At 36.6% G+C, this 27,460-nt stretch overlaps 3 protein-coding genes across 4 annotated transcripts; 2 read left to right on the forward strand and 1 right to left on the reverse strand.

Annotated features, from left to right (window-relative positions):
• Positions 1–1,077: 1,077 nt before the first annotated feature.
• LOC113246449 (olfactory receptor 5AL1-like) lies at positions 1,078–2,028 on the forward strand. Its single transcript, XM_026487058.2, has one exon. It carries the CDS (start codon positions 1,087–1,089, stop codon positions 2,026–2,028), a length of 942 nt encoding a protein of 313 aa, XP_026342843.2. The 5' UTR covers positions 1,078–1,086.
• A 9,806-nt stretch (positions 2,029–11,834) lies between these two features.
• Positions 11,835–22,063, forward strand: LOC113246390 (olfactory receptor 5AL1-like). 2 transcript variants are annotated; one of them, XM_026486988.1, is made up of 2 exons: positions 11,835–12,754; positions 22,024–22,063. In XM_026486988.1, exons 1-2 carry the CDS (start codon positions 11,835–11,837, stop codon positions 22,061–22,063), a joined length of 960 nt encoding a protein of 319 aa, XP_026342773.1. The 2 variants fall into 2 exon arrangements, with proteins under 2 accessions (XP_026342773.1, XP_026342772.1); XM_026486987.1 differs by lacking the exon at positions 22,024–22,063 and having other exon boundaries at positions 11,835–12,776.
• On the reverse strand, positions 17,541–18,500 carry LOC113246389 (olfactory receptor 1038). The gene has a single exon (XM_026486986.3). It carries the CDS (start codon positions 18,498–18,500, stop codon positions 17,541–17,543), a length of 960 nt encoding a protein of 319 aa, XP_026342771.1.
• Positions 22,064–27,460: the final 5,397 nt, after the last annotated feature.

Below are 27,460 nucleotides of genomic sequence, written 5' to 3' on the forward strand. Positions count from 1 at the left end.
GAGAGAAAAAATAAAATAGTAACCAAGATAAAGTTTCCAAGGGGATGTTAATCAAAACTTAAGTGGGGGAAGTGCTTTTTATATTTTACTATATTTTACCTGTCTTGGTCATCTGTGTCCTAACCATATGAAGTAACATGAGACAATGCAGTGATAAAGAAAATCAAGTTCACTTATCATCTGCTGTGCGTAAGAAAGGAAGGGAGATGATTTCAATTCTGCCAGCTGTCACGCATTCAGAATCCAGCCTGGGTTTTTGGAAATGTTCCGTAACATAAACTCTGCTTCAATTCTATTCACTTTGGACCATTTAGATAATTGAAGAAAGAAGGTAAATAATGTTTCCTCATCATTGAAAGCTGTTTTACAATCTGGAAAATTACTCTCTGGTGTGCACTTTGCCAAAAGACAAAGCCAGAAAAATCACAGTCCTATTTTTCCTTAATATCGATATAATATGTGGTATTGAAAAAAAAAAAAAACAACAATGTGGAGATAAATAAAAAGAAGAGAATTATAAAATTATACCAAGCAGGATGCGTAAAAATAGTACTAATATTTTGATTTTGACTTTTATATTTTCTACAATTGATTTCAGTAACTTTTAATATTCTTATGAAATGATGAAATTGTAATAATTTTATGAATTAAGAAATTAATTTTATGAATTAAGAACTTAAGAAATCATTTTGATATATGCTGTCAAAGCCACTTACCTTCTTAAAGTTCATTTTTATTTCTTTATATTTAAAGAAAAGTACAACCCAGACTTTGATCTTATATTGATTATAAAATTTTAATTGAAATACTCTTTCTTCCTCTACAGATCCCTAATGGATTTTATATCATGGAATTTCGGCCTGGACCAAAATCCTTTCACGCTGAAAGCATAAGTGAAATCCACGCATAATTCAGAGAGCTTATCAAGATTCTGCTTTGGCTGAATTTAGCGTAACACCCTGGCTCGCCACGGCTATCTTCTCACATTGAATTGATTATTCCTTACAGAGCGAAGTTTATTCAGAGTGTGTGCCCTAGAGAGTTTATTGTAGATTTGTCTCTTATTGTTTATGGTTCATCTATTTCATGGCGAAAGGCAATCATTCAGCAGTCACTGAGTTTATTCTCCTGGGCCTCACAGATAACCCTGAGCTTCAGGCCATTCTCTTTTGTGTATTCCTATTGATTTACTTAGTTACTGTCTTGGGTAATCTTGGTTTGATTGTGCTTATCCAAATCAGTCCTCAACTTCACACACCCATGTATTTTTTCCTCTGTCATCTGGCTTTTGTTGATTTTTATGGTTCTTCCGCCATTACTCCGAACACCCTTGTGAACGCTTTACGTGAAATTAAAAGTATGCCATTTTATGCATGTGCCATTCAAGTGTGTTGCTTTATCACATTTTCGGTTTGGGAATTATTAATGCTCTCCGTCATGGCCTATGATCGGTATGTGGCCATCTGCAACCCTTTACTCTACGTCGTTCTCATGCCCAGGAAACTCTGCATCCAATTGGTCACTAGCTCGTATATTTATGGATTCTCTGTGGGGCTCATACAAGCAGTGGCTACATTCCACATGTATTTCTGTGACTCCAATGTGGTCAACCAGTTCTACTGCGATGATGTTCCCTTGATTGCTCTGGCCTGCTCAGACACCCAGGTCAAAGAGTCGATGTTGCTCGTCATTGCTGGGTTCAATGTGTTCTGTTCTCTTCTTGTTGTTCTCCTATCCTATGTGTTCATTGTCTTCGCCATCTTAAAGATCCATTCTGCTGCAGGAAGACAAAAAGCCTTTTCTACCTGTGCGTCGCACCTGTTTTCGATTGCTGTGTATTATGGGACCCTCAGTTTTATGTACCTGCGCCCCAAGTCAAGCCACTCTCTGGAAAAAGACAAGTTTGCCTCAGTGTTCTACGCAGTGGTGATTCCCATGTTAAATCCTTTCATCTACAGCTTGAGGAATCAGGAGGTAAAAAATGCTTTCAAGAAAATTTTCGAAAAAGTGCATTCTAGTAATCGATAATGGGTTGTGTTTTTCCTAAAGAAATGCTGGATATTAGGAACTTTTAAATGAAGGCTTGTACATGGTACAGTGCCAGTAAGTGTAGAAATCTTTGTCTTCTGAAGCTCAGTCTCTTATCTCCTTGAAAAAACAGTTATTTTTTTGGTTTTGCTTACCTGTTCATAGTATTTTAAAAATGCTTATTTGTTTAATTATTGAATTGTAAACAAGAGACAAAAACCATCCATTCTGGTTTTCCATGAGATGCTTCAATAATAGAGATGAAGAGCAAAGCAACTTAAAAGCATAACTTTATCTTATTTCATTGTGATGTTGAGAATTTTAGGTGGTTTTGCGAGACATCAACTATGCAAATGTTATTAAAAATACCAGACCTAATTTTCTTCCATAGTTGAACTGGAGTAAAAGATAACAAGGTGCTTGTTTGAAGGTTTGGGTTGAAAAACGCCTGAAAATTGACCTTGCTCTTTACTTTAAATGTCCTCATTGATATGGTTGAGCATTTTTAAAAAGACTTTATTTTTGTAGAGCAGTTTTAAGTTTACCACAAAATTGGAAGAAAGGTACAGAAATTTCTCACAGATGCTTACTGACACACCAGCATAGCCCTCCCACACACACCATTATGGACATTCCTCACCAGAAAGGTACATTTGTCACAGTGGATGAAACTATATTAAAATACCATAATCATCGAAAGTCCATAGTTCACCTTGCGTTCCCTCTTGGTGTCGTACGTTGTATGGGTTGGGACAGAGGTACAATGACTTATATCCATCAGTATATTATACAGAGTATTTTTGTTGCCCTAAAAATCCTCTGGGCTTTACTTATTCGCCTGTCCTCCACCTCTCCCACACCTGGCAACTGCTGATTTTTTTATTGTCTCCATTCTTTTCTAGAATATCATAGAGTTAGAATCATATAGTATGTGGCCTTTTCGGATTGGGTTTTTTCACTTGGTGATAATGTAAGTTTCCTCCCTGTCTTTTCATGGCTTGATAGCTCATTTCTTTTTAGTACTGAAACATTCTACTGTCTGAATGTGCTGTATGTTATTGATCCATTCACCTACCAAATGGCATCTTAGCTGCTTCCTAGTTTTGGCAATTATGAATAAAACAGCTATAACCATCAGTGTGCAAGCTTCTGTGTAGATATAAGTTCTCAGCTCCTTTGGTTAAATACCAATGAACACAATCGCTGGGTCCTTCCTTTCTTTCTGTCATAAGAACACTTCTACCTTCTTAGCAAATTGCAAGTATACACTACAATACTGTTAACATAGTCACAGTGCTGTACATTGTATCTCCAGAACATATTCATCTTGTGTAACTAAAACTTTTTATCGACATTTCCCCCATTTCTTCTTCCATCTCCAGCCCCTGTCAACCATTCTACTTTCTCTTGCTAAAAGTTTGGGTTTCACATATAAGTTAGATCATGCAGTATTTGTCTTTCTGCATCTGACTTATTTCACATAGCATAACATCTTCCAGGTACATGAACGAATTTTGAAAGTAAAGAGTTTACATATCCTTGAAGAAGTCTGCCCTAAAGTAATTTATATATATATATATATATATATATATATATATATATATATATTTTTTTTTTTTTTTTTGGTAGAGAAACTAAGGGTAAGCAAATTCTTCATTGTTCCATATTAGCAGATGCATTTTCTCAAGTTAAATAATTGTATTAAATTTGTGTGTGCATATCCCCATTTTATAAATAACTGAATTTTAAAGATAATAAGTGACTTGCTCAAGAACACACAGCTTCTATGTGGCAAAGTTAGGAATGGGGGCCAAATATTTCTGAATTCAAAATTCATGGTTTTAATACTCTCAGACATTGACTAATGATTCAATGTGTCATATCTTTTATATGTTTGCTTTATTTAAGCGCCTTAAGGCAGATTTGGGAAGATCATAGTTGTGGTGGATTACTACCAAATAGGCCACACAAATTCCTAAGTCTATATTCACACACTTGTAGAGTTACCTTTCTTATGGACTCTGGCCCAGTGACTTGCTTTATAAAATAAAATGCTCAAAAGTGATGTTACACTGTAATTTCTAAGGCTTGACTCTTTTTCTCCATAGGAGTGCTTAATGTTAGAACCCGACCACTGTATTTATGGATACCCAAGCTAGACACCTGGAAACGTCATTTGCATAAAAGAAAGTATTCCAGCTGGCACCCTCACCAGGTATCAGTTGTGATCAAGATTATCTTACCATCCATCAGTCCTACTGCCCAACTGCCACCACATGAAGAAGGATTGTCCAGGTAGTCCACAGAATCATGAGAGATAATAAATCATGGTTTCTTTAGGCCACTAGGCTTTGGGGTTTTTTAAATATTGCAATAGATAGTTGAAACATTAGTAAACAGAAAAAGAATTGGAATTTTTAAAGGTTTTGTTTATTTATTCATAAGAGAGAGTGAGAGAGAGAGAGGAAGGCAGAGTCAGAGGGAGAAGCAGGCTCCCCACAAGGTAAGGAACCTGACATGAACACAATCCCAGGACCCTGGGATCACCACCTGAGCCAAAGGCAGACACTTAACCAACTGAGCCACCCAGGTGCCCAAGAATAGCATTTTTTAAAGATTAAACTAGTTCTGAGTTGCCTGGGTGAATCAGTCAGGCGTCCAACTCTTGATTTCTGCTCAGGTCCTGATCTCAGGGTTGTGAGATGGAGCCTTAAGTCAGGCTTCATGTTGGTCATTCCTCATGAAGCCTGTTAAGATTCTCTCCCTTCCTGATATCCAAGATCTATAAAGAACTTCTCAAACTCAATGCTCAAAAAACAAATAACCCAGTCAAAATATCCACAGAAGACATGAACAGACACTTCTCCAAGAAAGACATACAAATGGCTAACAGACACATGAAAAAATGCTCCACATCACTTGGCATCAAGGAAATACAAATCAATACCACTATGAGATACCACCTTACACCAGTTAGAATGGCAAAAATTAACAAAACAGGAAACAACAAATGTTGGCGAGGATGTGGAGAAAGGGGAACACTCTTACCCTGTTGGTGGGAATGCAACCTGGTACAACCACTCTGGAAAACAGTATGGAGATTCCTCAGGATGTTAAAAATAGAGCTACCCTATGACCCAGCAATTGCACTACCAGGTATTTACCCCAAAGATACAGATGTAGTGAAAAGAGGGACACATGCACCCCAATGCTCATAGCAGCAATGTCCACAATAGCCAAATTGTGGAAGGAGCCAAGATGGCCTTCAACCACTAAATGGATAAAGAAGATGTGGTACATATATACAATGGAATATTACTCAGCCATCAGAAAGGATGAATATCTGCCATTTGCATCAACATGGATGGAACTGGAGGGGATTATGCTAAGTGAAATAAGTCAAGCAGAGAAAGACAATTATCATATGGTTTCACTCATGTGTGGAAGATAAGCAATAGCATGGAGGACCATAGGGGAAGGGAGAGAAATCTGAAGGGGGAGAAATCAGAGAGGGAGACGAACCATGAGAGACTATGGACCCTGGGAAGAAAACTGAGGGTTTCAGAGAGGACGAAGATGGGGGGATGGGGTAACAGGGTGATGGGTATTAAGGAGGGCACATGTTGTGATGAGCACTGGGTGTTATACATAACTAATGAATCATTGAATACCATATCAAAAAAGTAATGATATACTATACAGTGGCTAACTGAACATAATAAAAAATTAAAAATAAAATAAACACAATGAAACAAACAAACAAAAAAAGATTCTCTCCCTTCCTCTCCCTCTGCCGCCCAATCCCTCTCAAAAAAAAAGATTAAATTAGTTTTAAGAATAAATCCTAAAATTAGATTTTATGATTTTGACAGAAGGAAAAAGTTAAAAATATCTTTTTCAGTTTATTTTTTTATTAACATATAATGTATTATTTGTTTCAGGGGTACAGGTCTGTGATTCATCAGTCTTATATGATACCCAGTGCTCATTACAACATACCTTCCCCAATGTCCATCACCCAGTTACCCCATCCCGCTCTCCCTCCCCTCCAGCAACCCTCAGTTTGTTTCCTAAGATTAAGAGTCTCTTATGGTTTGTCTCCCTCTCTGGTTTTGTCTTGTTTCGTTTTTTCCTCTCTTCCCCTCTGATCTAAAACAAAGGATGAACATATTCGCAGAGGGCCATGGCTGCACACATGCTGATGGATGTTTTTCAAGTCTCTGAGGAAAGCTACACTTAGTATAATCCTTACAGATTAGTTTTTAAAAATGCAAAAACATGCAAAATAAAAATAAAATGCAGAAAATTAAAATGCAAAAAATATGGTGGCTTCTGTATAATTTAGGTTTTAGATTCTCTGTTGTTGTTTTAATTCTGTTAGGCAGAATGGTGTTATAAAAACTCAGAAAAACAGTGTTCCTAGGATAAAATATCCACATTCAATAAGACTTAATTGTTCTTTTTCTTTTTCTTTTGTAAAAATAAGCAATTGTCTATGAATTTTCTGTCCATGTATCTTTCTATGTATCACTCTCTACATACATGTATATGTGGAATGGGGAGGAACAGATTCAGCTAAAGAGTTTGAGGAGGAGGGGTCATTTCTCTGTGGTTAGCAGACCTTAAATGCTTTCCAAAAGTGAAGACAAAGTGAAGTTCATTGTAAGTCATATTCCTCTTTGACAAGAACTTTCAAACAATTTTCTGAGATTAAGTTAAATGGACCTCCAGGTCAATAAGAAATTCATGGTTAATTATTATTTGCCTACAGCTCAATAGATACTGACTTTCCCATGTAAGGTTGGATCTTTGGTGCAATCTAAATCAATACTTGGTAGCCTTGCAAACTTCAACAGCAAGCTAACGAACTTTGATCAAATGCATACTGTTACCTCATGCTAAAATCCAAAATTTGATAAAATCCATACTAAAAGGAAAGAACTAAATAAAATATAATTAAGTATTTTGTGAACACATTTTCCCATGTGTTAACATAATCTTTGTGTTAGTTATTAATTCTTTATTATACTTGGGCTCAGCACAGTAATCTGAAATTTCAAATGATTGTTCTTTGGCTGTTAAGCAAATAGGATCTCAAAAGATTAACCATAACATAATTGCTCATGCTCATGAAAAAGCATTACCTGTTTTGTTCTGTTTTTCCAGAAATTGCTTAAAATGATGTAACACAAAGAAAATGTTCTACGGGGATCAGCAAATAGTACAAGATATAGCCCCCATACTTTAGTAATGTTTAAGTATTCACAGACTTTGTCTCAAGATAAGTTGGACTCTTTTTGGTTATACTGTGGATTGCTCAAAGGCAGCATGTAGTGGGGGGAAAATCAAGGTAATTGAGGCAGTAAAAAGGGTTTGAAGTAACACAAACTTTGTATTTATTTTTTCCATTTTCTACTATTGTATTGGGACCATCTATGAATTGTTGAGTCCTATGAGGTATTGGAGGAAAAAAGGGGGGAAATATAAAACTATCTTTGGGACCATCTATGAATTGTTGAGTCCTACGAGGTATTGACGGAAAAAAGGGGGGGAATAGAAAACTATCTTTGTTTGCCAAGAATTTGAAATTTAGAGTAGGTTACAAATTAAAAGGTGACTCAATTGTTGGATTAAACACTTGAGAGGTAATGAAACACATTTAGAAAGGGGAAATTTCACCTGAAGTCTGAAGGATAAATAGAAAAATAGTAGCCAACTAGAAGAGGTTAAAATAAAGGGAAGAGTTTTCTGGCCCAAATGTGTACAAAATCCATGGTCACGTCTGAGAAACAAATAGTCTGCAACATGGCTGGAGCGTGGAGATCATATGTCAGAAACTACACTCAAGGCACTACTATATGCATAGAAAGAGTGCAAGACTGGTGGATAAAATAAATGTTAGAGGGAAATAATCCAGAAAGTTTTGATAGAGTCCTCGACAAATAAAAGAATATAGGAGGTGTTAGAACTAGACAGATTTTTTTAAAATAAGTTAAATAATTAAAGTGTTCGATAATGCATTGTTTATTGGTGCAAGTTAAAAAGAAATATGAAAAATGTTTTCTTGGTTTCTTATGTGGATAACTGGTTGATAAACAGTACCATTCACTGGGTAGAAAATACATGTGTATGAGCAGGATAGGGTGGTTCTTGGATTGCTGAATTTTCTTTTGAACATGTTAAATTTAGGCGCATTGGGAATACCTAAATGAAGTTGTCTGGGAACCTATTAAATATAGGTACCTGGAGTTCAGAGGAGAAATCTGGCCTAGAAATTTCAATTTTTGCATCACCAGCATATAAATGACAATTTTCCTTATAGCTTTAGATGAGTAATCTCAAGAAAAATGTGCAAAAATAGTATGAGTTGGCTGAGGGAAGAACCATAAGGTAATAGTCTATTTAAAGCATAAACAAAGGAAGCAGAGCCACCAAGGAATAAAAGTGCACGTAAAGATAGGAAAACCCAAAGATTTTAGTAACTCAGAAACAAAACGATGATGTCAGTGGTGTCTAATGCTACAGAGACATCATAAAAGAAGCCCTCACTGTCTTTGGGAATAAAGAGCGTGTTGGTGAACTTGGAATGAGTAATTGCATTGCAATTACGCTGAGAACAGATTTCAGAATACAATAGATTGAGATATCTACGTGAAGGATGAAGTAATGACTTTTCCAGGATGTTTGGTACTGAAGGGATAAAGAGCAGAGTTTAATGGAGGGTAAAGGAAAAGAAGTCAGAAGTCACTGGTGAGGTTTTTTTTTTACATATATTTTTAGATTGGTGGGAAAGACTGATTGAATTGGTAGAGGAAGAAGAAACAGAAGACAAAAAAGTTTGGGAACCAAAATAAAAGTTTAGATATTCGAAAGAGAATACACCCCCCACTCCCTAAAAGAGTGGAAAGACTAGATGTGGAAGCAGGTAGTTTTGCACAAATGGTGACAGGAAGTTGAGAAATGTTCCATTTTATGACCCTAAGTCTTCCTGTGAAGTCAGAACTGTTAACAACTACTGGGAGTAAGGGGGTGGGACAGAGGGGGATGGGGAAGGCATCCAAAGGGTGTGAAATGACTGTATGCAGACTGAGAGACAATCAGTGTTTTGCAAAAACGCAGGCCAAGTAAGTGACTACTTGATGTTAAATGTAATACATTTGTAATAATTCACTTTTGTCTACATGGTGCTCTTGGTAGTTTAGGAACAATTGCAAAGACGGGAATATTTCACAATACTCAAGTTTTGGTATATCTGAGAGGAAATAGGGCCAGAAAATTTGGATGCTGGAAAGAGTCATTCTATACATATCACATTCTATAACACAACTTATGGGGTAGGAGTTGAATAAAGGAGAAGCCAATAGATCCAGGACAATGAGTGAAGTTAAAGGAATAGTGACATGCATCCATCAAGGAAAAGTTGTAGTGTCACAACTGAGGTGAAAAGAAAAGGGTAGAATGCTGTGATCATAAGATAATTTTTTTTTAATTTTGGATATTTAGCATTTAATCTATTTCCAGATAAAACAATTTCAAAATGGAACCATGGGAGCAGGAAGCTCAAGTGGAATGATGGTGGGGTCACTGATATCAAGATCAAAAATCTGAGAAGCCATATTATTAAATATGTGGAGTGTATGGGCACCGATGACAACTTTGTGGCAGAGGAAGAGAGTGATTTTAGGACCAGAGTCTTCACGGAATAAGGAAGTAGGAACTGGACGTATAGATGACAACAGCAAATATGGGTATAAGCCTTGAACATCGGGGCAGCTAACACAAGTGCAAGATGTAACCATAAATAAGGACACTGCTCCAAACTGAACAATGTCTTATCTTACCTGCCAGATTTGAAGTATGTGGAGAGTTTCATTCATATGAACGGTCTGTGGAGAAGTGACCTGAAAAGAAGGAGGTTTTCAAGGGGGACCCAAATTTCGGTTTAAGGAAAGGAAAATAAAATGATTGAAGATGTTGGAGACTTTTGTAATATCAGAGTAAGATCTACACAGCCTCCAACACATCAGGGAACTATCAGTACTAGAAAGAATAAGAGCCAGGAAAGGCAAAGATTTGAGATCACAGCTTGTGAGGTGATGCAAGAACACTTCAAAGCACTGTCAAAAGAGTAACTACCTGGGGCGCCTGCATGGCTCAGTTGGTTAAGCATGGGACTCTTGATTTCGGCTCAGGTCATGAGATCAAGCCCTGTGTTGGGCTCTGAGCAGGCATGGATCCTGCTTAATATTCTCTTTCTCTCCCTCTCCCTTCCCTATACCCCCCAGAGGAGAATGCGTTATCTCTCTCTTAATAATAATAATAATAGTAACCTCCTGCAGTCATCAGCATGAGGGGATTGCACACAGCTATCCTCAGAGTAAGGCTCAGTCTGAATATCGTTAATACTTTTACAGTTAAAATGTACTTATTTAACGTGTAGTATAAGCTGGGCATTATTCTAAATGCTTGACATGGGCAAACTGATAAATCCCTTTCCAAACTTGCCTTGATCTCTGGTTAATTGGGAAATTCTGGCTTCTCTGAAAGATCATTTCTTTATGAATTGAGCCTAGGGAACCAAGGACCAGTTAGCAAGCATATCTGCTTTACCTCAGCTAATTATGAACCATGAAGAGTGTTTAAGCTCTTAACTCGGTTTCCATATCTGAAAATGAGGATGATAGCTATATTGCCAATATAGAGGATAGGTATAAAGATAATATGAGATGAAATAGTGAAAAAAGAAAATTAAATTTATCTCTCCCTTCTGCTCAAGATCATAAAAGCTGCTCCCTTTTAATTAGTTAGAAATCAATTTGTATTTCTATAAACTTATTCTGGAATTTTTTTCATCCGCTGTGCTTTTGGGTGTTTGAAGATATATGATATATGTGTTTTCTGAACTACTTAATATATTTTAATGTTGTTAATGTTTATTTTAATAAAAGCAAGACTATCCATATTTCTAAGAGGTTTTTTTTTTCATCCTTTAATTTACAAATACTACAGAACATTGAAGGAAAACTAGAAATCATAGTAAATAAGAAAATAACATAAAACAAAAATTATATAGGGACGCCTGGGTGGCTCAGTCAATTAAGCATCCACCTTTGGCTCAGGTCATGATCCCAGGGTCCTGGGATAGAGCCTCACGTCAGACTCCCTGCTCAGCGGGGAGCCTGCTTCTCCCTCTCCCTCTGCCTGCCACTCCCCCTCCTTGTGCTTTTTCTCTCTGTCAAATAAATAAGTAAAATCTTTCAAAAAACTATAAAATATTATGAATATCAGACATAGATATCACTACATCTATATTAGATACAGATATCAGTATTCAAAATTTTGCTTATGACTTTTCATATTATCTTTTCTGGCATTGATTTTTTTGAATTTTTGTTTCCTGTCAATTAAAAATTTCAAAGGAATTAGTATAATTTTGTTTAAAATATTTCAACAATTTAAAAAAAATTTTATCTGTGTTCACATAACGCTCAATCTTTATTTTCTTTTACGAAAAATAGTTATGACATAGATTATTCAGTTATGTTAAATTTAAATAAAATACCATCTTTCTCTGTTTACAAATCCCCAGAGTTTCATCTTTTGGAATTGCTGCCTAGAACAAATCACTTCGTTCTGAAGCCAGAACTAACATGAGGATTCTCCTGTGAATGTGTTCAACATAATAAGATCATGGTGGTCAGAACCAGCTCCTAACATCTGCTTGATTATTGCCAATGGAGACGAGAATATTCAGAACATACACTCTGGAGGGTCTTCAAACATAAAAAGTCTTTGAAGTCTATTCCATGGCCAGAGGCAATCATTCAGTAGTCTCTGAGTTTATCCTCCTGGGACTCACTGATAATCCAGAGCTTCAAGTCTGTCTCTTTGGCGTATTCCTACCCATCTACTTAGCTAGTGTCATGGGTAATCTCGGTTTGATTGTGCTCATCCATGTCAGCCCTCAGCTTCACACGCCCATGTATTTTTTTCTCAGCCATCTGGCTTTTGTTGATTTTTCTTTTACTTCATCCGTCACCCCAAACACCTTGGTGAATTTCCTGTGTGATGTTAAAAGTATAACATTTTATGCATGCGCCATCCAGGTTTGCTGCTTCATCACATTTGTAGTTTGTGAACTGTATTTGCTCGCGATCATGGCCTACGATCGGTATGTGGCCATCTGCAACCCTCTACTCTATGCCATTCTCATGCCTAGAAAGCTCTGTCATGGAATGATTGCTAGCACATACACGTACGGATTCACCGTGGGTCTCATACAGACAGTGGCAACATTCCACTTGTCTTTTTGCGGCTCCAACGTGGTCAACCACTTTTACTGTGATGATATTCCCTTGATTGCTCTGGCCTGCTCTGACACTCACACCAAAGAGCTGATGTTGTTCATCATCGCTGGGTTCAATACCCTCTGCTCTCTACTGCTTGTAACCATTTCTTATATCTTCATCTTCTTCGCCATCCTGAGGATCCGTTCTACTGAAGGAAGACAGAAAGCCTTTTCTACATGCACTTCCCACCTCGCCTCCATCACAATATTTTATGGGACAATCATTTTTATGTACCTACTGCCCAAGTCAAGCCATTCTCTGAACACAGATAAATTTGCTTCGGTGTTTTACGTGGTAGTGATTCCCATGTTAAACCCGCTGATCTACAGCTTGAGAAATCAGGAGGTAAAAAATGCGCTGAAAAGAATTATAGGAAAGTTGTGTTTGCCTGTCAAATAACTTAAAATTCATTGGACAGGAGAGAATCGGAGGACTTTGAGCTGCGTCTTACCTAGAGTTACCATGCTGATAAAAGGTAGATTTGAATTCCTCACTTCCTGGGCTCAAATTCAATCAGATGTCTTACCCCCTATTCCATTCTGTGATTTCCACATGAAAGGTATTCTGTAAGTTTTAAATTATTGAATTGTAAAAGGAGAGAGAAAAATAGAGAAAGTGAGAGAGTGAGAGCCAGAGAGAGCCAGAGGGAGGGGAGGCGGGAGAGAGAGAGAGATTCTTAACCTGCTTGACCATGACATCCTCTCCAAAATCAAAAGAACAGAGTATGGGGGAATAGTGGCTTTATCTGAATTCTGTGTCATATTGAAAAATTTGTGTTGTACTGAAATAGATCAATATCTGGTATCTTGTATTTCAAGTTGCTGCATAGATAATCTGGAAATCATGTCAAAGTTGAATAGCAAGGATTTTTTACTTTAACACTATGGATAATATCCCTAATACTCCACTTTCTGCAGTCGGCTAAGAGATAGCACCAACGAAGTTACCTTGACATTGATTCTATATCAGTTTAGTTCAGTGGAGTCACTTTACATACATGATTATAATTCACTGCCTATGTGATATTAAGTGTGTAGTTAGGAGTGTGGACTCTTCATTCCCATAAGTTTGGTAACAATCTTAGCTTTTCCAAGAGGTGTTGCCATTGGTAAATTATTTTACATTTCCATATCTTGGTTTTCCAAGTGCAGAAGGTAGTAATAGTTTTTTCTCTAGGACTGCTTGTGAGGATTAAATAAGATTTTAAATATGAAAGGTGTTGCACGGGGGCGCCTGGGTGGCTCAGTTGATTAAGCATCCAACTTTGGCTCAAGTTATGGTCTTGGAGTCCTGGGATCCAGTCCCTTGTCAGGCTCCCCTAAGCAGGGAGTCTGCTTGTCGCTCTCCCTCTGCCCCTCCCCCTGCTCCTGGTCTCTCTCTCTCTTAAATAAATAAATAAATAAATAAATAAATAAATAAATAATCTTTAAAAAAGGGGGGTTATTGCACGGTTCCCAACACATAGCAAGCATTTCATAAGTGTTAACTATTATACTTCATTATTAACATTGTTATTATATCAGCCATCCCTTTATTAGGTTTTAGGTTTTAGGAAATAGTCAGCAACGTGACATGCTTCATTTCAAAATCAACAAAATGAAGATGTAAAAGCTAAGAAATTATTTTATTGTGATCTTTCAAACAATTCAGTTCTTTTAAATTCCCTTTTGCATCACCTGTTTATGAACATATTTTAAATTGAATTGTTTAAGTTCTTCCACTCCTGCTATTAAAATAAGCATCTTTTTTCCCTTGAAAAAAAGAGTTAAGCTACTTTTGTCATATTTAGCAATGAATAGACAAATGAATAATGAGTTTAACTAGTTTGAAACTTTTCAAAGTAAAAATAGAGCTAACATTGATTTTTTTTTTGTTTAATCCCCATTACCTGTTTCACCATCCCCCCCACCCACATCACCTCTGGTAACCACCATTTTGTTTTCCGTAGTTAAAGGGTCTGCTTTTTGGTTTGTCTCCTTTTCCCTTTGTTTTGTTTCTTAAATTCCACATATGAGTGAAATCTATGCTGTTTGTCTTTTTTTTTTTTAAGATTTTATTTATTTATTTGACAGAGAGAGAGACTACGAGAGAGGGAACACAAGCAGGGGGAGTGGGAGAGGGACAAGCAGACTCCCCTCTGAGCAGGGAGTCTGATGTAGGACTCCATCCCAGGACCTTGGGATCATGACCTGAGTTGAAGGCAGATGACAACTGAGCCACCCAGGTGCCCCACTCTTTGTCTTTCTATTGAATATTTTTCCATGTGTCAGGTGCTTACAGAAGTGCTTTAAATTAGTTACTTTAATTAATTGCTCAGTTAATTTTCCTAGCACCCTACTTGAGACAAGTATCTAAAAACCAAAAATTCTTAACAGTTTATGTAATTCATTAACACAACATGTATCTAATAATTGGGGGGAAAAACAAGATTTGAGTTCACTTTTGTCCAACTGTAAAAATTCATTTTTTAATGGCTATCTTATATTTTCAATTACAGTTATACAGCCTTGGGATTTTTAAAACACTGAATGGTGATTCACAAAAATGTCACTTAAAATTAGATTGAAGTTAAATTTTTCGCAAGTTAAAGAAATAATTAGAAAGATATGTGAGCCTTAGTCTGGCACAGAAAATTTATCTCCCCTGTTAGTCATACACTCTGGAGAAGAAAGTAAAGAGAAAGGTCACAACATATGGAGCTGAGGACCTTCTGTCTTTATCATCCATTTCCCTACCAGTGAAGTTAGCTTCAGATATTTCTGAGAATTTCCCATCTCCCTGAAAAGTCAGGTTCTTAACTGTTTCCATAAAGCCTAACCATATTTCACTTCAACACTTCGATGTCGCTGGGTCCCATTTGCTATCACAAAACTGCCTTGGTTGACAACCTAAGGAAAGGACCATAGCAACTGGAGACACAATTTTCTCATCGACAAACTGAGACTTTTAAAGGGTCCCTGGGTGGCTCAGTGGATTAAGCATCTGCCTTCAGCTTAGGTCATGATCCCAGGATCCTGGGATCAGGCTCCCTGCTCAGTGGGGAGTCCACTTCTCCCTCTCCCTCTGCCTCACCCCTACCCCCCTTGTGCTTTCTCTCAAATAAATAAAATATTTAAAAAATTAAAAAATAAATGGAGACTTCTTTTTCAAGATTTATTATTTATTTATTTATTTATTTATTTATTTGACAGAGAGAAAGAGCACAAGTAGACAGGGAGAGGGAGAAGCAGGTTACCCATTGAGCGGAGAGCCCAAGGCAGGGCCGATTCCCCAACCCTGGATAATGACCTGAGCCTTAACCGACTGAGACACCCAGGCAACACTAAATTGAGACTTTTAAGAAAAGTTATCTCTAATGGTCCTCAATCTGGGTGATTACTTACATAATAGAATACCAACACCCTATGCTTAGTTTAATTGTTTAATGACCAAATTAAGTGCCAAAAAAGAAGGCCTGAGAGGGAAAAGAGTCTGTAAGTGTAAAATCACTAGTGGTTCTTCTTTATAGATTACATTCTAATACGAACTTTTGTAAGGTCAAAAAAAAATGTGGAAAAAATGGGTTCCTCTTAACTAATATATGAGTAAGAAATATAATTGAGAGAATATGAAGGAATTAGAAGTAAGCATTTCAAAAAAGTGTGCATTAAGTTTATCAGAACACTTACATTCTAGATACATTCCTGAAAATCCTGTGTCTCTAAAACAATTGAATTGTTTTAAATAAACTATGTTTTTAAGGAATTTTAACTTTGTACATGTTTAAATTATCCTGTTGGAAGGTAAAATGGGTTAAAGACCACTTAATTTCTCTACTTTCTAAATTCTGATTTTCACATATTAAACGTCGATGTGTGTGACTTATTTCTTAGTATCGATAAGAATATTAAATGAGTTGATAAATGCTAACCACACGGAATTAGGCCAAACAGTGCTGAACACTTAAAAAATGCCAGCTATTTTTATTTGCATTATTCTTAATATTATTGTCAGTGTTAGTGAAAAAATTTTAGAACTGAGCGATGACCTTTTATTCAAATAAAACATTTAAAAACAAGTTATACAGAAAGGGCACAGTTCTTTTTAGAACAAGTCAGTCTTCATTCAACAAACTGAAAAAAAGTGAAGAGTAGCCCAATTAAAGAAAATCTAATAGAAAGTCTAAAGCTTTTAATATCAATGTGACAAGACAATGGCTTGGATTTTTATTCAAAGTAAAACACTAATCCGTTGTAGTTACCAAAAAAATCCTTGATCTATAAGAACATATCTTTGGGATGGTCCATCACTAATAATGATAATTAAACTGGCACAGAAAAAAACCCACATTAGGTGCCAATGATTGTCATCCTCACATATATTTTTAAATTATAGACTTATATTTGCATTTAGAATTATCATATTACCATCCACGTGAACTTAGGCACTTTACACATAATTGAGGCCCAGAGGTAAAGTCTCAGACATTTCTTAGATGTATTTGATTGTATTAAGTAGGACTATTTGATACTACTTGATTGCCTGGAAGGGAGTAGAAACCTAACCAGGCTTTGTTCCTCTTTCTTCAAGACTGATAAGCCATTGAGAACTCAATGAATTCACCTTTTTTTAAAATCTTATTTTATTTAAATTCAATTAGTTAACAAACACTTATATAGCAAACACATTCAGACCACCTAATTATCACAAGATATTGTTGTAAGCATTTCATAAATATTAACTTGTTTCATATCTAAAACAAACTAATGAGTTGGGTCCTCTTACTCTCCAGAATTAGAAATAGAGTCACACGGTTTAGGTCAATTGTCCAAGCGGGGCGTGGCGAATACAGGAAGGGCATAGCATTCAAACTCAGGCAGCCCCAGTTCCAGAGTAGGAAGTTCTAGCAAAAACACGCTGCTGCCTTTGCTTGAGATTCACAGATGTGTGTTTGAGGGTGTATTTGACCATAACTTCAGTGGTCTGTAAAGGCTGCAACAGGCTGAACGGGGTTCTTTGAATCACACTGACTTTCCAGACATGGCCTGGGTGCTTGTAGAAAAGGTCAAGGTCTGCTGAAGTACAGTCACAGTTTGAATCGATTTGAAGAGAATTACAAGAAATGTCAGCAGGAGGAAGTTTGATTTATTTACGTTCTTGCATGTAATAAAGGGTTTATTATTGTTATTTTCTTAATTTTAACAGCTTTAAGGTTTCACAACCCTTATCCAAGGCTTTCTTTGAGGCATTTTTCACCTCTTTGTTCCTTAGACTATAGATCAGGGGGTTCAACATTGGGATCACCACTGTGTAGAATACGGATGCCATTTTGTCTGTGTCCATGGAGTGATTTGATTTGGGCTGTAGGTACATAAAGATCAAGGTACCATAGAAAATAGTGACAGCCACCATATGGGAGCCGCAGGTGGAAATGGCCCTGCGTCGCCCCTGGGTAGAGCGGATCCTTCGGATGGCGGCAATGATAAAGATGTAGGACGTGAGGACAATGGAAGAGGAACAGATCATATCAAAACCAGCAAAGGCAAAGATCAGAATTTCCTTTATGTGTGTGTCTGAGCAGGACAGAGCCAAGAGAGGGAGGTCATCGCAGTAGAAATGGTTAATTACGTTGGGGCCACAGTAAGTTAGACGGAAGGTGATAATGGTATGGAACAGGGCAACCAGAAAGCTGTATATATATGGAACGGCCACTAATTGAATGCAGAGTTTTCTTGACATCAGGGTGGAATAGTGCAGGGGACTGCAGATGGCCACATAACGATCATAGGCCATGGAAGCCAAAAGGAAACACTCAGTGATCATGAAGGTGAGAAAACAGCCCAGTTGTGTTGCACAAGCATGGAAAGGAATAGTATTGCATTCCACAACAAAATTCACCATCATCTTTGGCGTGATAGCAGAGGAGTAGCAAAGGTCCACAAAGGCCAAGTGACTGAGGAAATAGTACATAGGTGTGTGGAGTCGAGCATCAATCCTGATTAGAATTATCAGCCCCAGGTTGCCCAGCACTGTGACCAGATAGATGATGAAAAATACCACAAAGCACGGGGCCTGAAGCACTGGCCGGTCTGTAACTCCCTTTAGAATGAACTCAGTGACATAAGTGATATTGACATCGGCCATTTATCCGGGTGAATTTTGCAGCAAGTTGAAGAATATAAATGACACTTCTCATGGCCCCTACCAGTGCAGGCAAAAGGTGATCGCTGATGTCTTCTTGCCTTGAATCATGCTGCCTTGTGGGCAAAAAGCACACCTTAGCTCTCTGATGATATGCGTTCTTACCTCAGGGAGAGGAGTCCCATACTCTAGGAATAGCCTTCTTGAACGTTGTTTTGCTTTGTAATTTTAGAGAATATGAAAGGGTGCAGATTAAAATTGCACTACGACCTGATAGAAAACACTTGAGACAACTAACACTAAGATTTAGCATTTTTGCTGCCACTATCTTTTCTTTGTATGCATAAATATGGCAACACAAAAATAGGTAACTCATAAATGAAGCTATTTTAATATTAATATTAAGGTGGAATTTGGATTCCAAGTTCAAGAAACTTTTAAATCACCTAGAAACAAGATTACCTACAAACATTTGTTAAAGTGCTCCTAAAATAAAGTATTTATGATTTTGTCTCTACTTACAACTCTCTGGATTATTTTATCAACTCCTCTGATTTTTTAAAAGTAATTTTTTCTCGTATCCTCCAATCAGCTTCTACAGGTTGTTCTAAAGCAACCACTCTCTCAAAGTCTTACTAATTATTCTGTCATTTCCACATGTCTCTCAGTTTTGAGGGGAAGTCCTCAAAATCATTGACATAGTTCACCTAAAAATCTACTTAATAACCATTGTTATTTCTCGCTTCATTGCATCCTTCCTAAAGGGAGTTTTGCCTCAAACTTGACTGCGCATTGGAATCTCCTATGGAGCTTGCAACATCTCCATGCCCAGGCACCCCCTACCAATTTAATCAGAATGTCTGACCAGCATCCAGGCATCAGTATTTGTAAAGCTCCCCAGGTGGTTCCAATATACAGACATGTTTGGGAATAAGTAGCCTAAAGAACAAATTCATGAGAATGGCAAGTTGAGATCAGCCATATTTTCAAACTTTCTTTTATTTCTCTTTTGGTGTTGTTTGCCTGACTTATGGCTGAATCAGTTGGGGTGCCAGTGACTCCACCATGCCAGCGGAATTCAAGTTGAAGTATGGCTATTTCTATTCGCATGAAAAAGACTCACCAAGGGTTATGTGGACAAGAATAGTTTGAAGAAAATTAATTTTCAAATCCTCCATTTTTTTAAATCTGTTCCTTTCTGAAAATCATTTGTCTAAGAAGGCATCTGTGCTCTTGGTTTTTTGTTTGTTTTTGTTTTTGTCTTCCCTTTTCAAAATTCACACTTCACACAGTCTACAAATGCAAGGCATATCTCTCACTCATCTGGAATCGTGTTAAGATTCCTTGCTCCAACATTTGGGCATTTAGATAATTCTTTTCATATGACCCTATAAATATACCCCCATCTCATTAACAAAATAAATTGCAAATGAAAGTTAAATCTATAGTGAATAATTATTCACCAACATTGGAAGTATATAGGTTATTTTAATCATTTAATTGCAATTATAACTCAAAATATTTTACTACTATAACATATAAAAGCTATAGAACCTATCATTACAAGAATAAAATTCCAATCAGTATGTGTGCAAGCATTTGAGTTTTAGGGGAGTAAGGCAAAATAACCAGGGAAACAGTTTCCATAATAAAATGTATTATATTAGGTTTACCTTTTCTTTTGGTGGAAATTGAATGGACAAATGAATTCAAGAACCAAAAAAAAAAAAAAAAATGCTCTATACTATCCAATTTTACAAGGGAGTCTCTGTATTTTCAACGGATGATGGTAATTATTGATTACCATAATATTACACTATTTTTGATACATTTAACTTTAGGCATATATGTGTGTATGTATACATATATATGTATATATAAATTCATATATATATTCATATAAATTTACACATATATATATGAATGCCAATATTTATAATATGAAAAGTTACATCTTTTGTACCTATTTAAACAATTGGTGGAAAATGTTAGATGTTTACTTAACTATGTATAATGAGGCAAATACTTGTTATTTTCTGTTATTTGAGTACCAGAATTTATCAGTAGTGATCATTTTTAGTCCATTCTGGTAGTTGTATACTATTTCTAACAATGAGCAACTTCATTTATTTGGTTTTCCATCAGTCTTTGTAGATTCCATTTTGCCCTTCTAGGTTCTCAAAACATAGTTGCCGAGCACATTAAATCTCTCCTTTGCACTAATTCTTAAACAGTTTTCTTCACTTATTAAGGATTGGGGACATAACTCTGATGTGTCTACACTCTTTGACAATTAACACAATGGCAAAGCTTTGCGCAGAAAAAGAGTTCAATAAATAAGGAAGAAGGAAAGAGTCATTGGTAAACCTCTTCTCTCCTATTCCCTGCTCTATTAGTCAAGCTATTCCCTGATTTACTCACTGCCTAGTCTTATCCAGGTCCTGCTCCCTGCTTTATAAGAGCCTGGATGGCTTCTCCAAGCCAAGCATCCTTCACTCCAGGTCTTCACCAAGCTTGATTTCTCCCCTAGAGCTTACCAGCCTGCAGAGGCACCCTGAGCACCACCAGTATACTAGGTGTACGGGTGTACAGATGTGCAGACATTGTGACTTCCTCAGCCATCCGACGCTCCCTCTGTGTATCCCAAAACACATACCAATGACATGACACGGCATGAGAAAGGCTTAGAAAGCATGGGTGTGAGTCTGATTGCCTTAAAACCTTTCTAGAGGCCAAACACTCTTCTGAGAAGCAAAAATAGGAAAATGAAATCCAGTGGATTTCTATTTTATATCAGGATTCAAAAATTACAGTGAGTACCCATTCTTCATTTAAGAGGAGCATTTTTACAGTACATTTGGTGTTTCCAAAGGCCAAGGATAGAAAAACACTGTTACCAGCACTTAAGTATAGAACGATTCTTGGTCGCCCATTCGCGTAAGAGAATTTTAGACAGAAAAACCCACCTGCCTTTGTATTTCTCCTCCGTTGGCCATATAATAACAACTAGTTTTTGTGGGTGCTACTGTCGCACAGAGGGTGATTCTAGATTATCTAGCTAACTCAATATGAGGTCATTGAAGGAATGTGTGTGTGCGTGTGTGTGTGTGTGTGTGTGTGTGTGTGAGAGAGAGAGAGAGAGAGAAACAGACAGAGAAAAGAGGGAGGGAGAGATGGACAAGGAACTGGAGATGAAGAAAGAAGTAGGCATCCTTTAGAAAGTACTGAAAAGCAAAGAGTGTGACAATAAGGAGTATGAAACTAAGAAATGCAATTAGGATGTTCTTGGTATTATCTTTAAAACCAGACTGATGCCATCGAATACCACCACTCACCAAGGGGAGAGATTTCGAATGGGGAGCCTGACTATGGGTAGAGCATTGGTGATTCACTCCATACACAAACTCCATGACTCACCTGCTAGGCAATGATCCTAGCTCCCGGTGAGCTCATTCTGAAGTTGGGTGATTTATCAGTTCCTAGATCCCTTTGGGATTAAATTTGAACCTTTGGAAATGTCTGAAAGCTGTAATATTTCCTTCCTTATTTTTCTCAAATTAAGATGAGGTGGACAAATTATATTGGGGAGGTTAAAAAATCTTTTAATTATCTGTATTCCTGAAGGAACCATACTTCAATTATACCAATCAGATAATTTCCATAAAGGCAAAAGTAGACTATACTACTAGAAACAACATGAAAAGACTGTGAACCTTGGTTCATTTGAATAAAAATTCAAGTTTTATGAAAGTAAAAGACCAATACTTAAACCCTGAGTAACTATCTTATGAGACCTTGGACAATGTCCATATTCATTTTAAGCCTCAATTGTAAAATCATATAATAATGATACATCTTTCATAATTTTGTGAGTATTAAATAAATTAATGTATGTGAAGGACTCAGTAAACTCTATGGGAAGTCATAAGTGTTCAGAAGATGTTTGCTTAAAAAATCAGAGGAAACAAAAAATAAATTAAGCCAAAATTTTTCCAAAGTCATACTTGAAAAACAGTTTCAGATTCTACCTTGGTGAATCTATACAAGAAGGGAAATGTGTTTTTTATTAATGGTAAAACACAAGTTCTCACCAAATTTCAAACTAGAAAACCCTTTTCGAGTCTAATATATCTCATATATTACTAGATATGTGTGTGTGTAAAACAAAACATAGCAGAAGCAAAAATTTCTGGAAAATGTATCTACTGCTTCCGGTTTCTCCCAACTTTTGTCCTTTCCAAACCAGCTTTTCCTCCACCACTGAAGCCAGTTCTTTATAGTTTGTCTGTTTATTATTCTACTGATACATACAATGAACGTTTTTCAATTCTTTGTCAGATTTCCTCTGAAACCTGGAAAAATGTATATTGTCTCACTCCTTGTCATCTGATAAACCACACTTTTTTTTTTTCAGTTTTCTCTCTTTTCTTAATCATGGTAAAAGCATTTCATGTGAGATCGAGCCCGTTGACAATTTTTTTAAGTGCACAATACAGCACTGTTAACTATAGACAAAACGTACAGCAGCGCTCTAGAACTTAGTCATCTTACGTTATGGACCTTTTCTATCCATTGACAAAGAACTCTCATTTCCTCCACCCCCCAGTCCCTGGCAACCACCCTTCTCTTTCTATGAGCCTTTGTTAGATATCTCATTATTCTAGTTAGAATAATGCATATTCATCCTGCTGTAGCTGGCTTGTTTCACTTAGTATAATGTCCTCATGTTATCACATATGGCAGAATTTCCTTTTTTTCAAGGTTGAGTGATATTTTATTGTAGGTGTATGCCACATTTCCTTTATTCATCACCTATCAATGGGCCTTTAAGTTGCTTCCACATTGTGGCTACTGGAAATAATGATGTAAGGAACATGAAGACGCAGATAGCTCTTCTAGATCCTGATTTCAATTCTTTTGGATATATATCCAGAAGTGAGATTTGTATGGTAGTTCTATTTTCATTTTCTGAGGAACCTCTATAATGTTTTCCACAGCAGCTATGCCATGTTATATTCCTACCAATTAAGTACAAGGCAATTTCTCAACAACCCTACCAACACTAACCCTTGCTTTGAATTTCTCAAGGCCTTACAACTTATTATTTGAATCATCCTCAATCTAAACATCTGAGGTCATCTAATTTAACATGATCATTTAAACAGATGAGGAAACTAAGTCTCTTGACCTTAAGTAATTCCCTCGGTTTCCCTCTATAAATAAATAAAAGAACATCACTGTCTTCACTAACAATAATACCCACAGACACTTAATTAGGGTCACTCATATTGTTCCCAGCACTTTGTGTAGGAGTGTGCATGTGCGTGTAATTTTTATGTATTTATGTATGATATATTTTATAAATGTTATATATTATACATATACTTATACATACATTTAATTTTCATAACAATCCTGTGACGTAAGTATTATTATTATTATTTTCAAAGGAGGAAACCAAAATATAGAGAGATTGGGCACCTTCCTCAAGGTCACCCACTGCGTAAGTGGAAGAACCATACTTTGATCCCAGGGACACAACCATGAATTGGCACTTCTTCCCTTCTCTGCTCTAAGCATAAATATACTGACTGCATCTCCCAGGAATGCATGAAACCTGGATCCAAATGGATCCAGCCAAAAGGAAGTTGTGACAAGAGGACCAAGAGAGGGAGATCTGAGCACTTAAGTGTCCCTGTCGTTGCTTTCTCCTCTCTTTGGTACCATGTCTCAAACAGCAGATGCAACCGTCTCTCTCTGGCTCCCTCCAGTCAGCCCCTCATCCACAGTCTTGCTCCCATTGGACTCCTACAACTCCCCATGTTCCTTCAGACTTAGAGGTGCTGATAAGATTGCACTCTTGTTAGTTTCTAGATGCCTCACTATTCTTTGCTTGTTTACATCTCTTCAATTGAATTATATAGGCTTATTCTCAGGAATCTGATCAGTAATTCTCAAATTCCATTGCAAGTCATCTCATTTTTTGTTTGTGTTTTTGAAAATCAAATGCTTTGGGAATTTGTTAGTAAGTAAGATCACTTCTATTTATTTAAGTGAGAGTGGGTGCATTCTAAGGCCTTTGGATAAATGAAGCACTCAAGACAGGATTTAAAGAATGGACAAGATTATTATTCCTAGAAATGAGGAAATGATCTGTAAGGTGCATGGATCTTTACTATCTGCTTAAAATATTAACCCTACACTTTATCCATGTGATCAAAATTATATATCTTAAGTGAGATATGTGTGGATATGAGGAAGAAAAAAAATCTCTTGACAACTGTCAGGTGAGATCTGGTCTAACGCTGAAAGCTAAGTTGTAGCATCATATCAATAATATTACTGATATATCAGTAATTTCACAGAGCACCAACATGAGAACAGTTTACTTGGTAATGTTAATGAAGCAAGACAAAAAGAGTCACTCAGTGATAATGTTGGAGATCTAGACAAAATCAAGAATGCTGTGTCTAAACCACAAAAATGGTCAAATATCCTTTTCATCTGGCTAATACAAGTGACTGTTGCTTCTTTACCAATTAAAGCTTTAGCCTGACTCCAATTTGCCCATGTTCTAAATAAGAGCCATTAGCATATCAAATCATAAAAACACAGCCGCTCGATGACAGCACTTAATTCAGAGTGCAATCATGCTGTATTGAACCCTACCCTAAATAACTTCACAGGATGAAATTCCATATCAAACTTGATACCTAAGCCCCCTTATTGAGATGGACCTGTTTCCCATGGTGTTCAACCTCCCTTGTTGAAATGAGCAACAGTAACACAACTTTGACTAGAGTTTCTTCCTGGTGGTCATTGCATGGAGAACCCTGATAGATGAAATGGTGTGAATTCTGGAATTTATTTCAAAATAACTTTTGGGGGCCAGTGGATGGGGTAAGAAGTACGGATAAAATCTATCTGACCATTAATGTAGACACCAAAGCTGGACAATTGTTGTTAGGGTAGGGATTATTCTATCAAAACTTCTCATTTTGTTTATATTTGAAAATGTCCCTACTAAAAATATTTACTAATAATAATTCATTTACTAAAAGGATAAAGATGTTTTAAAATTTGTAAGTAGTCATATTAGTTGGGGGGTTAAAATATCAATACATCTCTATTAAAAGTATTATCATAGAGGCCAGGAAACCTGTATGAAGGAAAAATAAAAGACATAGATTTTTTGAAGAAAGGAATAAAAATATATTTCACAAATAATGTGATCAGCAAAACCCAAGGAAATCAATGAATCAGAATAGTAAAATGTCACCAGAAATGTCACTCTTATTTACTAGAAATGTCAAAAACATAATGGGGTGGAGCACCTGGGTGGTGCATTGGTTGAGGGTCCAACTCTAGGTTTCAGCTCAGGTCATGATCATAGGGTTGTGAGATCGAACCCTCTTTGAGGCTCCATGTTCAATGCAGAATCTGCTTAAGACTCTCTCTCCCTCTTCCTCTGCCCCCCCAAAATAAATAAATCTTTAAAAAAACAAAATGGGAAAATCTATTAACAATATTGTGAGATCTATTATATATGCGTGTATTGAACTAAGACATACATTAAAAATATTCAAATAAAAAAGCACTAAAGAAATAATAGAAATAATAATAATCACCTATGTTGTTTTTTTCTTTTAGCTCATTTTATTCAAATTATTCCCTAATTACTAAAAATTATTTTTAAAACATTTATTTATTTTATTTATATTATTTTATTTATCAGGTAGCTCAGAGTCTAATAAGAGAGATAGACAAGGAAAACACATATTATAATATAGCATGAAAAATATAACAATGACATGGAAGACACAAAGTATCCTGAGTAATAATCAATCAGCATCCTTCCTTTTTTGAGGGATCAGGTGAAGAGAAAATTGTGTGTATTTTGTGAAAATTTTACCAAGATGTTAACTTTTGACCTTGTACTAAGAAGATGAGAGAGACAAGGCTGTGGGAAAGTATGTCAGTGACACAGAATATGCAAAGACAAGACGTACAGCCACACTCAATGAAGGAAAGGAATTTTGTGGTGGATAGGGAAGGAAAAAGCAGGAAAAATTAGAAAAGACAGTCAGGACCATGCACACAGAACATTGTAGATCATAGTAATGAGTTTTGCCTACACCCCATATGGAGAGAAATAATAGCAATGTCTCCTATAAAAGACTGATACATCAGATGTATTTCAAGAGCTCCCTCAAAGAAGATAGTGGCTTAACATTAGGGAATTGCATCCAATGAATTTGAAAGAGATTGGCATGTAGAAACATTTCAACTTGTGGAATTCAAAATGGAAAAAAGTTACATGTTGTAGCTGATGTGTATGCCTTGGAAAACGAGAGAATTTAGAGGTGTGATTAATAGTTTACTATTCCCTGGGTGTGGAATTCACTGCTAGAGTGGGATTCTTATTTTGGGGGAGAATAAGAATTGCTTTTTGATTGGTATGTATGTAGACCTTTTTAGTACCTTGCCTGGCACACAATAAATTTTAGTCCCAGTGATTATTATGATCATTAATATTCTACTCATAATCATTGCGTGATCAACTTGCAGTTTGCAAAGTGATTGGTAGCCATTATGAGTTCACTCTTCAAAATAGCCCTGTGTTATAAGTAGCATTTTCATTTCTCAGTTGAGGCTCAGCATTTATGGCCTTCCCAAGAGCACACGGGTAGATAGAAGAGTCTGCGTGCAAACCGAGATCTGGCTCCACATTCCCATCTCTTCCCACTACACTATCTTACCTCCCGAAGGATGGCAGTTGAAGGTAGAGGAAATAACCATCCCCAAGGAATCAGATGATGATCTCCGCAGCTCACACTAAAGTGTAGATTCATTAATTCTAAACTGAAACTTTATGTTTGCTGAGATTGGTCTCATCTAATACGTCCCCATGAAAATGCTGAAAAACTTGTCATTTTAATAAGGCCCCTTGAAACTGATTAGCA

This window comes from Ursus arctos, unplaced genomic scaffold, assembly GCF_023065955.2.
Source record: "Ursus arctos isolate Adak ecotype North America unplaced genomic scaffold, UrsArc2.0 scaffold_23, whole genome shotgun sequence".
NCBI lineage: Eukaryota > Metazoa > Chordata > Mammalia > Carnivora > Ursidae > Ursus > Ursus arctos.